This window comes from Hoplias malabaricus, chromosome 7 (assembly GCF_029633855.1).
Source record: "Hoplias malabaricus isolate fHopMal1 chromosome 7, fHopMal1.hap1, whole genome shotgun sequence".
Classification (NCBI taxonomy): Eukaryota; Metazoa; Chordata; class Actinopteri; order Characiformes; family Erythrinidae; genus Hoplias; species Hoplias malabaricus.
Genome location: NC_089806.1, coordinates 47,291,992 through 47,306,991, shown reverse-complemented (window position 1 = coordinate 47,306,991; position 15,000 = coordinate 47,291,992). Strand labels below are relative to the sequence as shown.

The 15,000-nt window shown below is 44.5% G+C and overlaps 1 protein-coding gene across 2 annotated transcripts in view; it reads left to right on the top strand.

Moving 5' to 3' along the window:
• Positions 1 to 15,000, top strand: part of lama4 (laminin, alpha 4) — a 47,531-nt gene that overhangs the window by 18,518 nt on the left and 14,013 nt on the right. For both annotated transcript variants that reach the window (XM_066676795.1, XM_066676794.1), the window contains exons 9-16: positions 2,512 to 2,663; positions 3,372 to 3,482; positions 3,580 to 3,691; positions 6,896 to 7,060; positions 7,654 to 7,847; positions 8,597 to 8,713; positions 9,941 to 10,089; positions 13,713 to 13,854. In XM_066676795.1, the coding sequence (XP_066532892.1) occupies positions 2,512 to 2,663; positions 3,372 to 3,482; positions 3,580 to 3,691; positions 6,896 to 7,060; positions 7,654 to 7,847; positions 8,597 to 8,713; positions 9,941 to 10,089; positions 13,713 to 13,854 (1,142 nt within the window). The remainder of the gene's footprint in view (positions 1 to 2,511; positions 2,664 to 3,371; positions 3,483 to 3,579; positions 3,692 to 6,895; positions 7,061 to 7,653; positions 7,848 to 8,596; positions 8,714 to 9,940; positions 10,090 to 13,712; positions 13,855 to 15,000) is intronic.

The following is a 15,000-nucleotide window of genomic DNA, read 5'->3' as shown; positions in this document are numbered from 1 at the left end:
TGATTGTGTTTGGTGTGATTATGTTTGATGTGATTATGTTTGGTGTGATTGTGTTTGGTGTGATTATGTTTGGTGTGATTGTGTTTGATGTGATTGTGTTTGATGTGATTGTGTTTGATATGATTGTGTTTGATGTGATTATGTTTGGTGTGATTGTGTTTGGTGTGATTGTGTTTGATGTGATTATGTTTGGTGTGATTGTGTTTGGTGTGATTGTGTTTGGTGTGATTGTGTTTTTATGTGATTATGTTTGATATGATTGTGTTTGGTGTGATTGTGTTTGGTGTGATTGTGTTTGATATGATTGTGTTTGATATGATTGTGTTTGGTGTGATTGTGTTTGGTGTGATTGTGTTTGGTGTGATTATGTTTGATGTTATTATGCTTGGTGTGATAGTGTTTGATATGATTATGTTTGGTGTGATTGTGTTTGATGTGATTGTGTTTGATGTGATTATGTTTGGTGTGATTGTGTTTGATGTGATTGTGTTTGATGTGATTATGTTTGGTGTGATTGTGTTTGATGCGATTATGTTTGGTGTGATTGTGTTTGGTGTGATTGTGTTTGATGTGATTGTGTTTGATGTGATTATGTTTGATGTGATTATGTTTGTTGTGATTGTGTTTGATGTGATTATGTTTCTTGTGATTGTGTTTGATGAGATTATGTTTGGTGTGATTGTGTTTGATGAGATTATGTTTGGTGTGATTGTGTTTGATGTGATTATGTTTGGTGTGATTATGTTTGGTGTGATTGTGTTTGATGTGATTGTGTTTGATGTGATTATGTTTGGTGTGATTGTGTTTGATGAGATTGTGTTTGATGTGATTATGTTTGGTGTGATTGTGTTTGATGTGATTATGTTTGGTGTGATTGTGTTTGATGTGATTATGTTTGGTGTGATTGTGTTTGATATGATTATGTTTGGTGTGATTGTGTTTGATGTGATTATGTTTGGTGTGATTGTGTTTGATGAGATTGTGTTTGATGTGATTATGTTTGGTGTGATTGTGTTTGATGAGATTGTGTTTGATGTGATTATGTTTGGTGTGATTGTGTTTGATGAGATTGTGTTTGATGTGATTATGTTTGGTGTGATTGTGTTTGATGTGATTGTGTTTGATGTGATTATGTTTGGTGTGATTGTGTTTGGTATGATTGTGTTTGATGTGATTGTGTTTGATGTGATTATGTTTGGTGTGATTGTGTTTGATGTGATTATGTTTGGTGTGATTGTGTTTGATGTGATTGTGTTTGATGTGATTGTGTTTGATGTGATTATGTTTGATGTGATTATGTTTGGTGTGATTGTGTTTGGTGTGATTATGTTTGGTGTGATTGTGTTTGATGTGATTGTGTTTGATGTGATTGTGTTTGATATGATTGTGTTTGATATGATTGTGTTTGGTGTGATTGTGTTTGGTGTGATTGTGTTTGATGTGATTATGTTTGGTGTGATTGTGTTTGGTGTGATTGTGTTTGGTGTGATTGTGTTTTTATGTGATTATGTTTGATATGATTGTGTTTGGTGTGATTGTGTTTGGTGTGATTGTGTTTGGTGTGATTATGTTTGATGTGATTATGTTTGGTGTGATTGTGTTTGGTGTGATTATGTTTGGTGTGATTGTGTTTGATGTGATTGTGTTTGATGTGATTGTGTTTGATATGATTGTGTTTGATGTGATTATGTTTGGTGTGATTGTGTTTGGTGTGATTGTGTTTGATGTGATTATGTTTGGTGTGATTGTGTTTGGTGTGATTGTGTTTGGTGTGATTGTGTTTTTATGTGATTATGTTTGATATGATTGTGTTTGGTGTGATTGTGTTTGGTGTGATTGTGTTTGATATGATTGTGTTTGATATGATTGTGTTTGGTGTGATTGTGTTTGGTGTGATTGTGTTTGGTGTGATTATGTTTGATGTTATTATGCTTGGTGTGATAGTGTTTGATATGATTATGTTTGGTGTGATTGTGTTTGATGTGATTGTGTTTGATGTGATTATGTTTGGTGTGATTGTGTTTGATGTGATTGTGTTTGATGTGATTATGTTTGGTGTGATTGTGTTTGATGCGATTATGTTTGGTGTGATTGTGTTTGGTGTGATTGTGTTTGATGTGATTATGTTTGGTGTGATTGTGTTTGATGTGATTGTGTTTGATGTGATTATGTTTGGTGTGATTGTGTTTGATGCGATTATGTTTGGTGTGATTGTGTTTGGTGTGATTGTGTTTGATGTGATTATGTTTGGTGTGATTGTGTTTGATGTGATTATGTTTGGTGTGATTGTGTTTGATGTGATTATGTTTGGTGTGATTGTGTTTGATGTGATTATGTTTGGTGTGATTATGTTTGATGTGATTATGTTTGGTGTGATTGTGTTTGATGTGATTATGTTTGGTGTGATTGTGTTTGATGCGATTATGTTTGGTGTGATTGTGTTTGGTGTGATTATGTTTGATGTGAATGATTGTGTTTAATGTGTATGTTTGTGTTTGGTTGTGTTTGCAGAGTGTGATGAGTGTATCTGGCACTTGATTGGTGATGTCAGACAGTCCAATAAAACCGTGGAGCAGCTGAGGAACAGCGTCCTGAATGTCTCCACCGGCGCCGCTGCCCACGACCTCATCAAATACTACAACTATACCGCCCTCAGACTGCAGGTACACACATACACACACACACTGTACAAACAGAACTTATGACTTTGTTGATTGTGCTATGACTGTGTTATGACAGTGTTATGATTGTTAGGACTGTTAGGACTGTTATGACCGAGTTATGATTGTGTTATAATAGTGTTATGATTGTGTTAGGACTGTGTTATGATTGTGTTATAACAGTGTTATGATTGTGTTAGGACTGTGTTAGGACTGTTATGACTGTGTTAGGGCTGTGTTATGACTGTTATGACTGAGTTATGATTGTGTTATGACAGTGTTATTATTGTGTTAGGACAGTGTTAGGACTGTGTTATGATTGTGTTATAACAGTGTTATGATTGTGTTAGGACTGTTATGACTGTGTTAGGACTGTGTTATGACTGTTATGACTGAGTTATGATTGTGTTATGACAGTGTTATGATTGTGTTAGGACTGTGTTAGGACTGTTATGATTGTGTTAGGACGGTGTTATGACTGTTATGACTGAGTTATGATTGTGTTATGACAGTGTTATGATTGTGTTAGGACTGTGTTAGGACTGTTATGACTGTTATGACTGAGTTATGATTGTGTTATGACAGTGTTATGATTGTGTTAGGACTGTGTTATGACTGTTATGACTGAGTTATGATTGTGTTATGATTGTGTTAGGACAGTGTTAGGACTGTTATGACTGTGTTATGGTTGTGTTATTTTACTGTGTTTAGGCTCAGTTTGTTGGATGGAGAAATAACTCCCGAGTGTTGAGGACACAGACAGCAGAACTGGAAGAATTAGGAGTGTCTCTCCTCACAGACACAGAGCTCCTGACTCTACAGGTCACACTCCTAAACCTTCACTCACTCATCCATTTTTCACTAACTCACGCTGTTATTCCTAATCATTCTGTGTGTGTGGGTGGGTGTGTGTTTGTAGGAGGATGGATTGCTAGCTGTAGGGAAGACAGTTGATGAGACAACACTCCAAAGCTCCACATTAGCTGAGATGCTAAGAGCTAATCTGGCCCATCTTAATGACCTCATAGAAGGTACAACAAGAAAACACACTGTGTGTGTATATATATGTGTGTGTGTGTGTGTGTGTGTGTGTGTTGTATATGATGAACCTGATTTTTATGCACCTGTATCCGTGTGTGTGTGTGTGTGTGTATGTGTGTTGTATATGGTGATCATGATATTTATGCACCTGTATCCGTGTGTGTGTATCTGTGTGTGTGTGTGTGTGTGTGTGTGTATGTGTGTGTTGTATATGGTCCATCCATCCATTATCTGTAACCGCTTATCCAATTTTAGGGTCGCGGGGGGTCCAGAGCCTACCTGGAATCATCGGGCGCAAGGCGGGAATACACCCTGTAGGGGACGCCAGTCCTTCACAGGGCAACACAGACACACACACACATTCACTCACACACTCACACCTACGGACACTTTCGAGTCGCCAATCCACCTGCAACGTGTGTTTTTTCGACTGTGGGAGGAAACCGGAGCACCCGGAGGAAACCCACGCGGACACGGGGAGAACACACCAACTCCTCACAGACAGTCACCCGGAGCGGGAATCGAACCCACAACCTCCAGGCCCCTGGAGCTGTGTGACTGCGACACTACCTGCTGCGCCACCGTGCCGCCCGTGTTGTATATGGTGATCATGATATTTATGCACCTGTATCCGTGTGTGTGTATCTGTGTGTGTGTGTGTGTGTGTGTGTGTGTGTGTGTGTGTGTGTGTGTGTGTTGTATATGGTGATCATGATATTTATGCACCTGTATCCGTGTGTGTGTGTGTGTGTGTGTGTGTGTGTGTGTGTTGTATATGGTGATCATGATATTTATGCACCTGTATCCGTGTGTGTGTATCTGTGTGTGTGTGTGTGTGTGTGTGTGTGTGTTGTATATGGTGATCATGATATTTATGCACCTGTATCCGTGTGTTTGTATCTGTGTGTGTGTGTGTGTGTGTGTGTGTGTGTGTGTGTGTGTGTGTTGTATATGGTGATCATGATATTTATGCACCTGTATCCATGTGTGTGTGTGTGTGTGTGTGTGTGTTGTATATGGTGATCATGATATTTATGTACCTGTATCCATGTGTTTGTATCTCTGTGTGTGTGTGTGTGTGTGTGTGTGTGTGTGTGTGTTGTATATGGTGATCATGATATTTATGCACCTGTATCCATGTGTGTGTGTGTGTGTGTGTGTGTGTGTGTGTGTGTGTGTGTGTGTGTTGTATATGGTGATCATGATATTTATGCACCTGTATCCGTGTGTTTGTATCTGTGTGTGTGTGTGTGTGTGTGTGTGTGTTGCATATGGTGATCATGATATTTATGCACCTGTATCCGTGTGTTTGTATCTGTGTGTGTGTGTGTGTGTGTGTGTGTGTGTGTGTGTGTGTGTGTTGTATATGGTGATCATGATATTTATGCACCTGTATCCGTGTGTGTGTATCTGTGTGTGTGTGTGTGTGTGTGTGTGTGTGTGTGTGTGTGTGTGTGTGTGTTGTATATGGTGATCATGATATTTATGCACCTGTATCTGTGTGTGTGTGTGTGTGTGTGTGTGTTGTATATGGTGATCATGATATTTATGCACCTGTATCCGTGTGTGTGTATCTGTGTGTGTGTGTGTGTTGTATATGGTGATCTTGATATTTATGCACCTGTATCCGTGTGTGTGTATCTGTGTGTGTGTGTGTGTGTGTGTGTTGTATATGGTGATCATGATATTTATGCACCTGTATCCGTGTGTTTGTATCTGTGTGTGTGTGTGTGTGTGTGTGTGTGTGTGTGTGTGTGTTGTATATGGTGATCATGATATTTATGCACCTGTATCCGTGTGTGTGTATCTGTGTGTGTGTGTGTGTGTGTGTGTGTGTGTGTGTGTGTGTGTGTGTGTGTGTGTGTGTGTGTGTTGTATATGGTGATCATGATATTTATGCACCTGTATCTGTGTGTGTGTGTGTGTGTGTGTGTGTGTGTTGTATATGGTGATCATGATATTTATGCACCTGTATCCGTGTGTTTGTATCTGTGTGTGTGTCTGTGTGTGTGTGTGTGTGTGTGTGTGTGTGTGTGTGTTGTATATGGTGATCATGATATTTATGCACCTGTATCCATGTGTGTGTGTGTGTGTGTGTGTGTGTGTGTGTGTGTGTGTGTGTGTGTGTGTTGTATATGGTGATCATGATATTTATGCACCTGTATCTGTGTGTGTGTGTGTGTGTGTGTGTGTGTTGTATATGGTGATCATGATATTTATGCACCTGTATCCGTGTGTTTGTATCTGTGTGTGTGTGTGTGTGTGTGTGTGTGTGTTGCATATGGTGATCATGATATTTATGCACCTGTATCCGTGTGTTTGTATCTGTGTGTGTGTGTGTGTGTGTGTGTGTGTGTGTGTGTGTGTTGTATATGGTGATCATGATATTTATGTACCTGTATCCATGTGTTTGTATCTCTGTGTGTGTGTGTGTGTGTGTGTTGTATATGGTGATCATGATATTTATGCACCTGTATCCGTGTGTTTGTATCTGTGTGTGTGTGTGTGTGTGTGTGTGTGTTGCATATGGTGATCATGATATTTATGCACCTGTATCCGTGTGTTTGTATCTGTGTGTGTGTGTGTGTGTGTGTGTGTGTGTGTGTGTGTGTGTGTGTGTGTGTGTGTGTGTTGTATATGGTGATCATGATATTTATGCACCTGTATCTGTGTGTGTGTGTGTGTGTGTGTGTGTGTGTTGTATATGGTGATCATGATATTTATGCACCTGTATCCGTGTGTTTGTATCTGTGTGTGTGTGTGTGTGTGTGTGTGTGTGTGTGTTGTATATGGTGATCATGATATTTATGCACCTGTATCCGTGTGTTTGTATCTGTGTGTGTGTGTGTGTGTGTGTGTGTGTGTGTGTGTGTGTGTGTGTGTTGTATATGGTGATCATGATATTTATGCACCTGTATCCGTGTGTTTGTATCTGTGTGTGTGTGTGTGTGTGTGTGTGTGTGTGTTGTATATGGTGATCATGATATTTATGCACCTGTATCCGTGTGTTTGTATCTGTGTGTGTGTGTGTGTGTGTGTGTGTGTGTGTTGTATATGGTGATCATGATATTTATGCACCTGTATCCGTGTGTTTGTATCTGTGTGTGTGTGTGTGTGTGTGTGTGTGTGTGTTGTATATGGTGATCATGATATTTATGTACCTGTATCCATGTGTTTGTATCTGTGTGTGTTAGATATGATCAGTGACTGGGAGCAGTACAGTGTTCAGGACGAGTTGGACCCTGAGATTCAGGAGAAGAAGAGGGCGGAGTCTGAGAGGATGGTGGAGTGGATCAGAACTCTGGATCTATCTCCGAAAACACCACTCTCCTCACATGAGCTCTCACAGGCTCAGGAGTGTGAGTGTGTGTGTGTTTGTGTGTGTGTGTGAGTGAGACGTCATGCGGGTGTTTATCTAACAGAGTGCATTGTGCGCATCCACGATCTACTAGTGTCTGCTAGGGTACATGGGTGCCCTAGTACATTTTGCAATGCATTGTGGGATTGTTTGAGTGACCTGGGAAGTGTCCATTATATTTTCATATACTAGTACAAAAGGACAGAACTCCACAATAGAGGCGGGGCTTATGGATCTGGAATTTAAAAGAACAATATGTAAGGTTTTTACTTTAAAATGGCAAAATAACTGTGATGTTCCACTGAGATGTAACAGAGAGAACAGAGCCTCTGCAGCTGCTACTCATCACTGCAGAAACTACACTATGTACCTTCAAGAAGAGGGTAGGACACCACCCCTAACCCTAACCCCTTCTCACTGATTTCAGTACAGTGTTGTAAATGTGAATAACACTAGGGGGAGCCTCAGGAGCAAAATACACAAATTTCACTTAGTGGAGGAGGCGGGGCATAGGATAATGACTTTAATTAGGTTTGAGAAGATCAAACACACCTCTCATTGTGTGTGTGTGTGTGTGTGTGTGTGTGTGTGCAGTATTGCGCAGTGTGAGGATGCTAGAGAAGAGTGTGTCGGCGACTGAGGGCCGGATTCCTGCTGTGAGAGAAACACTGAACAGATTCAGCTCTAAACTCTCGCTCTCTCAGAGACTCCTCAACTCCGCTGAGGACCAACTACAACAGAGCTACCACACACACAGAACCAACCTGCTCACACTGCAGAGACTACAGGTACACACACACACACACACACACACACACACATACACAGACACACACACACACACACACACACACACACACACACACACACACACACACAGAACCAACCTGCTCACACTGCAGAGACTACAGGTACACACACACACACACACACACACACACACATACACAGACACACACACACACACACACACACACACACAGAACCAACCTGCTCACACTGCAGAGACTACAGGTACACACACACACACACACACACACACACACACATACACAGACACACACACACACACACACACACACACACACACACAGAACCAACCTGCTCACACTGCAGAGACTACAGGTACACACACACACACACACACACACACACACACAGAACCAACCTGCTTACACTGCAGAGACTACAGGTACACACACACACGCACACACACACACACACAGAACCAACAGAACCAACCTGCTTACACTGCAGAGACTACATGTACACACACACACACACACACACACACACACACACACACACACAGAACCAACCTGCTCACACTGCAGAGACTACAGGTACACACACACACACGAACACACACACACACACATACACACACACACACACACACACACACACACATACACATGCACACACACACAGAACCAACCTGCTCACAATGCAGAGACTACAGGTACACACACACACACACGAACACACACACACACACACACACACACACTGACAGTAAGCTTTTGGGCTGTATCAGTTTCAGCAGCAGCGTCTGAGGGAGAACTATGATGATGTCAGTGAGAGTGTAACGTCGGCCAATCAGATCTTCACTGAGGCGGAAGTAGGTGTGGAGGAGCTGGGTGTCATGGTAACGGTAAGATTCATCTTTCAGTAACATCCAATCCGTATCTGAGCAGTGAACACAGTGCTGGGCAGAGTTCTGGAGGACAGTGAACATCTCGACTCACCGAGCGTCCCTCACAACGTCCCTCTCCACTACATCTAGGTGTGAGGAGTTTTTAGAGGAGGACGTCTGGTTCCCTTCACCTCCACTGTCCACTGTCCCCACCGTCCACTGTCCTCACTTTCTGTGAGGGGCTTTTAGAGGAGGACGTCTGGTTCCCTTCACCTCCACTGTCCACTGTCCCCACCGTCCACTGTCCTCACTTTCTGTGAGGGGCTTTTAGAGGAGGACGTCTGGTTCCCTTCACCTCCACTGTCCACTGTCCCCCACCGTCTACTGTCCTCACTTTCTGTGAGGGGTTTTTAAAGGAGGACGTCTGGTTCCCTTCACCTCCACTGTCCACTGTCCCCCACCGTCTACTGTCCTCACTTTCTGTGAGGGGCTTTTAGAGGATGATGTCTGGTTCCATTCACCTCCACTGTCTACTGTCCCCCACCGTCCACTGTCCTCACTTTCTGTGAGGGGTTTTTAAAGGAGGACGTCTGGTTCCCTTCACCTCCACTGTCCCCCACCGTCTACTGTCCTCACTTTCTGTGAGGGGTTTTTAAAGGAGGACGTCTGGTTCTCTTCACCTCCACTGTCCACTGTCCCTCACCGTCTACTGTCCTCACTTTCTGTGAGGGGTTTTTAAAGGAGGACGTCTGGTTCCCTTCACCTCGACTGTCCACTGTCCCCCACCGTCCACTGTCCTCACTTTCTGTGAGGGGCCTTTAGAGGATGATGTCTGGTTCCATTCACCTCCACTGTCTACTGTCCCCCACCGTCTACTGTCCTCACTTTCTGTGAGGGGTTTTTAAAGGAGGACGTCTGGTTCCCTTCACCTCGACTGTCCACTGTCCCCCACCGTCCACTGTCCTCACTTTCTGTGAGGGGCCTTTAGAGGATGATGTCTGGTTCCATTCACCTCCACTGTCTACTGTCCCCCACCGTCTACTGTCCTCACTTTCTGTGAGGGGTTTTTAAAGGAGGACGTCTGGTTCCCTTCACCTCCACTGTCTACTGTCCCCCACCGTCTACTGTCCTCACTTTCTGTGAGGGGCTTTTAAAGGAGGACACTGTCCGTCTCTTTCTTCACCTACTTTTTTTTGTTTGTGTGTGTGTGTGTGTGTGTGTGTGTGTGTGTGTGTGTGTGTGTAGAATATATCAGAGTATCATGCTGAAGTGGATGGAGCAAGAATTTTGTTACAGAATAAAATAGACGAGATCTCGGAGGTGGACAAAGACTTGGTTCTAAAAGCAACAGAGTACAGTGACGTCCTGAGGAGACACGCCGAGGAGCTCGCACAGTGAGGACCACACCACACAACTCTACACAACACAACCCCACACAACTCCTCTACACAACACAATCCCACACAACTCCTCTACACACCTCTACACAACCCCACAGGACTCTACACAACACAACCCCACACAACTCCTCTACACAACTCTACACAACACAACCCCACACAACTCCTCTACACAACACAATCCCACACAACTCCTCTACACACCTCTACACAACCCCACAGGACTCTACACAACACAACCCCACACAACTCCTCTACACAACTCTACACAACACAACCCCACACAACTCCTCTACACAACACAATCCCACACAACTCCTCTACACACCTCTACACAACCCCACAGGACTCTACACAACACAACCCCACACAACTCCTCTACACAACTCTACACAACACAACCCCACACAACTCCTCTACACACCTCTACACAACCCCACAGGACTCTACACAACACAACCCCACACAACTCCTCTACACAACTCTACACAACACAACCCCACACAACTCCTCTACACAACTCTACACAACACAACCCCACACAACTCCTCTACACACCTCTACACAACACAATCCCACACAACTCCTCTACACACCTCTACACAACCCCACACAACTCCTCTACACAACTCTACACAACACAACCCCACACAACTCCTCTACACAACTCTACACAACACAACCCCACACAACTCCTCTACACAACTCTACACAACACAACCCCACACAACTCCTCTACACACCTCTACACAACCCCACACAACTCCTCTACACACCTCTACACAACCCCACAGAACTACTCTACACAACTCTACACAACACAATCCCGCACAACTCCTCTACACACCTCTACACAACCCCACAGAACTACTCTACACAACACAACCCCACACAACTCCTCTACACAACACAACCCCACACAACTCCTCTACACACCTCTACACAACCCCACAGAACTACTCTACACAACACAACCCCACACAACTCCTCTACACAACACAACCCCACACAACTACTCTACACATCTCCGCACAACCCTGCACTACCCCACACACCTCTACACAACCCTGCACTACCCCACACACCTCTACACACCTCTACACAACCCCACACAACTCTACACAACCCTGCACTACCCCACACAACTCTACACAACCCTGCACTACCCCACACACCTCTACACAACCCTGCACTACCCCACACACCTCTACACACCTCTACACAACCCACACAACTCTACACAACCCTGCACTACCCCACACAACTCTACACAACCCTGCACTACCCCACACAACTCTACACAACCCTGCACTACCCCACACACCTCTACACATCCCTGCACTACCCCACACAACTCTACACAACCCTGCACTACCCCACACACCTCTACACAACCCTGCACTACCCCACACAACTCTACACAACCCTGCACTACCCCACACAACTCTACACAACCCTGCACTACCCCACACAACTCTACACAACCCTGCACCACCCCACACAACTCTACACAACCCTGCACTACCCCACACACCTCTACACAACCCTGCACTACCCCACACAACTCTACACAACCCTGCACTACCCCACACACCTCTACACAACCCTGCACTACCCCACACACCTCTACACAACCCTGCACTACCCCACACACCTCTACACAACCCTGCACTACCCCACACAACTCTACACAACCCTGCACTACCCCACACACCTCTACACAACCCTGCACTACCCCACACAACTCTACACAACCCTGCACTACCCCACACAACTCTACACAACCCTGCACTACCCCACACACCTCTACACAACCCTGCACTACCCCACACACCTCTACACAACCCTGCACTACCCCACACAACTCTACACAACCCTGCACTACCCCACACACCTCTACACAACCCTGCACTACCCCACACAACTCTACACAACCCTGCACTACCCCATACAACTCTACACAACCCTGCACTACCCCATACAACTCTACACAACCCTGCACTACCCCACACAACTCTACACAACCCTGCACTACCCCACACAACTCTACACACCTCTACACAACCCCACACAACTCTACACAACCCTGCACTACCCCACAGAACTCTACACAACACAACCCCACACACCTCTACACAACCCTGCACTACCCCACACAACTCTACACACCTCTACACAACCCCACACAACTCTACACAACACAACCCCACACAACTCTACACAACCCTGCACTACCCCACACAACTCTACACAACCCTGCACTACCCCACACAACTCTACACAACCCTGCACTACCCCATACAACTCTACACACCTCTACACAACCCCACAGAACTCTACACAACACAACCCCACACAACTCTACACAACCCTGCACTACCCCACACAACTCTACACAACCCTGCACTACCCCACACACCTCTACACAACCCTGCACTACCCCATACAACTCTACACACCTCTACACAACCCCACAGAACTCTACACAACACAACCCCACACACCTCTACACAACCCTGCACTACCCCACACAACTCTACACAACCCTGCACTACCCCACACAACTCTACACAACCCTGCACTACCCCACACAACTCTACACAACCCTGCACTACCCCACACACCTCTACACAACCCTGCACTACCCCATACAACTCTACACAATCCTGCACTACCCCACACAACTCTACACAACCCTGCACTACCCCACACACCTCTACACAACCCTGCACTACCCCACACAACTCTACACAACCCTGCACTACCCCACACACCTCTACACAACCCCACAGAACTCTACACAACACCTCTACACAACCCTGTGCAACTCCACACAATTCCACACAACTCTACACAACACCTCTACACAACCCTGCACTACCCCATACAACTCTACACACCTCTACACAACCCCACAGAACTCTACACAACACCTCTACACAACCCTGTGCAACTCCACACAATTCCACACAACTCTACACAACCTCACACAACTCTACGGTCCTCCCAATAATCACTACATTATTTTAAATAATAAATAGTAATAGCACTGTAACCCTGTAGTGTATACGTTTTAAAGGATTGCATCTCCCCCTTCATCTGCCTCACAGTGGTTTGTTCCAATGCACCACCAGGGTTGCCAGGTCACTGTATTTGAAGCGACATGGGGATTTTTCCGGTAAAGTCACAGGTTGTGGGGTTTTTTGGGCTTGTGTCTAAAGTTGTTTGCTGTAGTCTCAGCAACAGAGGCTCCACCCACAAATTTAGGGAGAGTCTGAGGCTTTCAGTGCAGTCAGTTGGCCTCACTGTCCGGATTCTTCCAGTTGAGTTCTGATTGGCTTTCTGCCTCCTTTTAGACAGCAGACTTCTGATTGGTCCTTTGGTGTGTCAGTCATCTTCCTGCTACAGTCAGTGTCCCCCACTGTTCATCATCAGGACAATGTTCTGTTAACAGTCTGTGAGTTGAGATCACGGCTCTATGCTCACGTGTAGTGCGCTGTCTACAGGACATTCCTGGTTTTCCTGGTGAACCATACTCCATTTTTATTGTTTATTGCCCAGCTGAGTATGTCCTGATTCTAACACTTGTGTGTGTGTGTGTGTGTGTGTGTGTGCAGTAATCTGAAGGGCAGTGATGCAAATGGTTTTGTGCAGAAAGCTCTGACTGCGTCCAACGTTTATGACAACATTGTTAAATACATCGATGACGCCAACATCACCAGCCTGACCACCCTCAGCCTGTCCCTCAGAGCCCAGGACGTGAGTTACACAACACTACACACCTCTACACACACACACAAAGATACACAACACTACACACCTCTACACACCTCTACAATCCTCTACAAAACACTACACACCTCTACACACACACACAAAGATACACAACACTACACACCTCTACACACCTCTACAATCCTCTACAAAACACTACACACCTCTACACACCTCTACACACACACAAAGATACACAACACTACACACCTCTACACATTCACACAAAGATACACAACACTACACACCTCTACACACCTCTACAATCCTCTACAAAACACTACACACCTCTACACACACACACAAAGATACACAACACTACACACCTCTACACACCTCTACAATCCTCTACAAAACACTACACACCTCTACACACACACACAAATATACACAACACTACACACCACTACACACCTCTACACATTCACACAAAGATACACAACACTACACACCTCTACAATCCTCTACAAAACACTACACACCTCTACACACACACACAAAGATACACAACACTACACACCTCTACAATCCTCTACAAAACACTACACACCTCTACACACACACACACAAAGATACACAACACTACACACCACTACACACACACACAAAGATACACAACACTACACACCTCTACACACACACACACAAAGATACACAACACAACACACCACTACACACATACACAAAAATACACAACACTACACACCTCTACACACACACAAAGATACACAACACTACACACCACTATACACAACACTACACACCACTACACACACACACAAAAGATACACAACACTACACACCACTACACACACACACAAAGATACACAACACTACACACCTCTACACACACACACAAAGACAAACAACACTACACACCACTACACACACACACACAAAGATACACAACACTACACACCTCTACATACACACACAAAGACACACAACACTACACACCTCTACACACATATACACAAAGATACACAACACTACACACACACAAAGATACACAACACTACACACCTCTACACACATATACACAAAGATACACAACACTACACACACACAAAGATACACAACACTACACACCACTACACACACACACACAAAGATACACAACACTACACACCT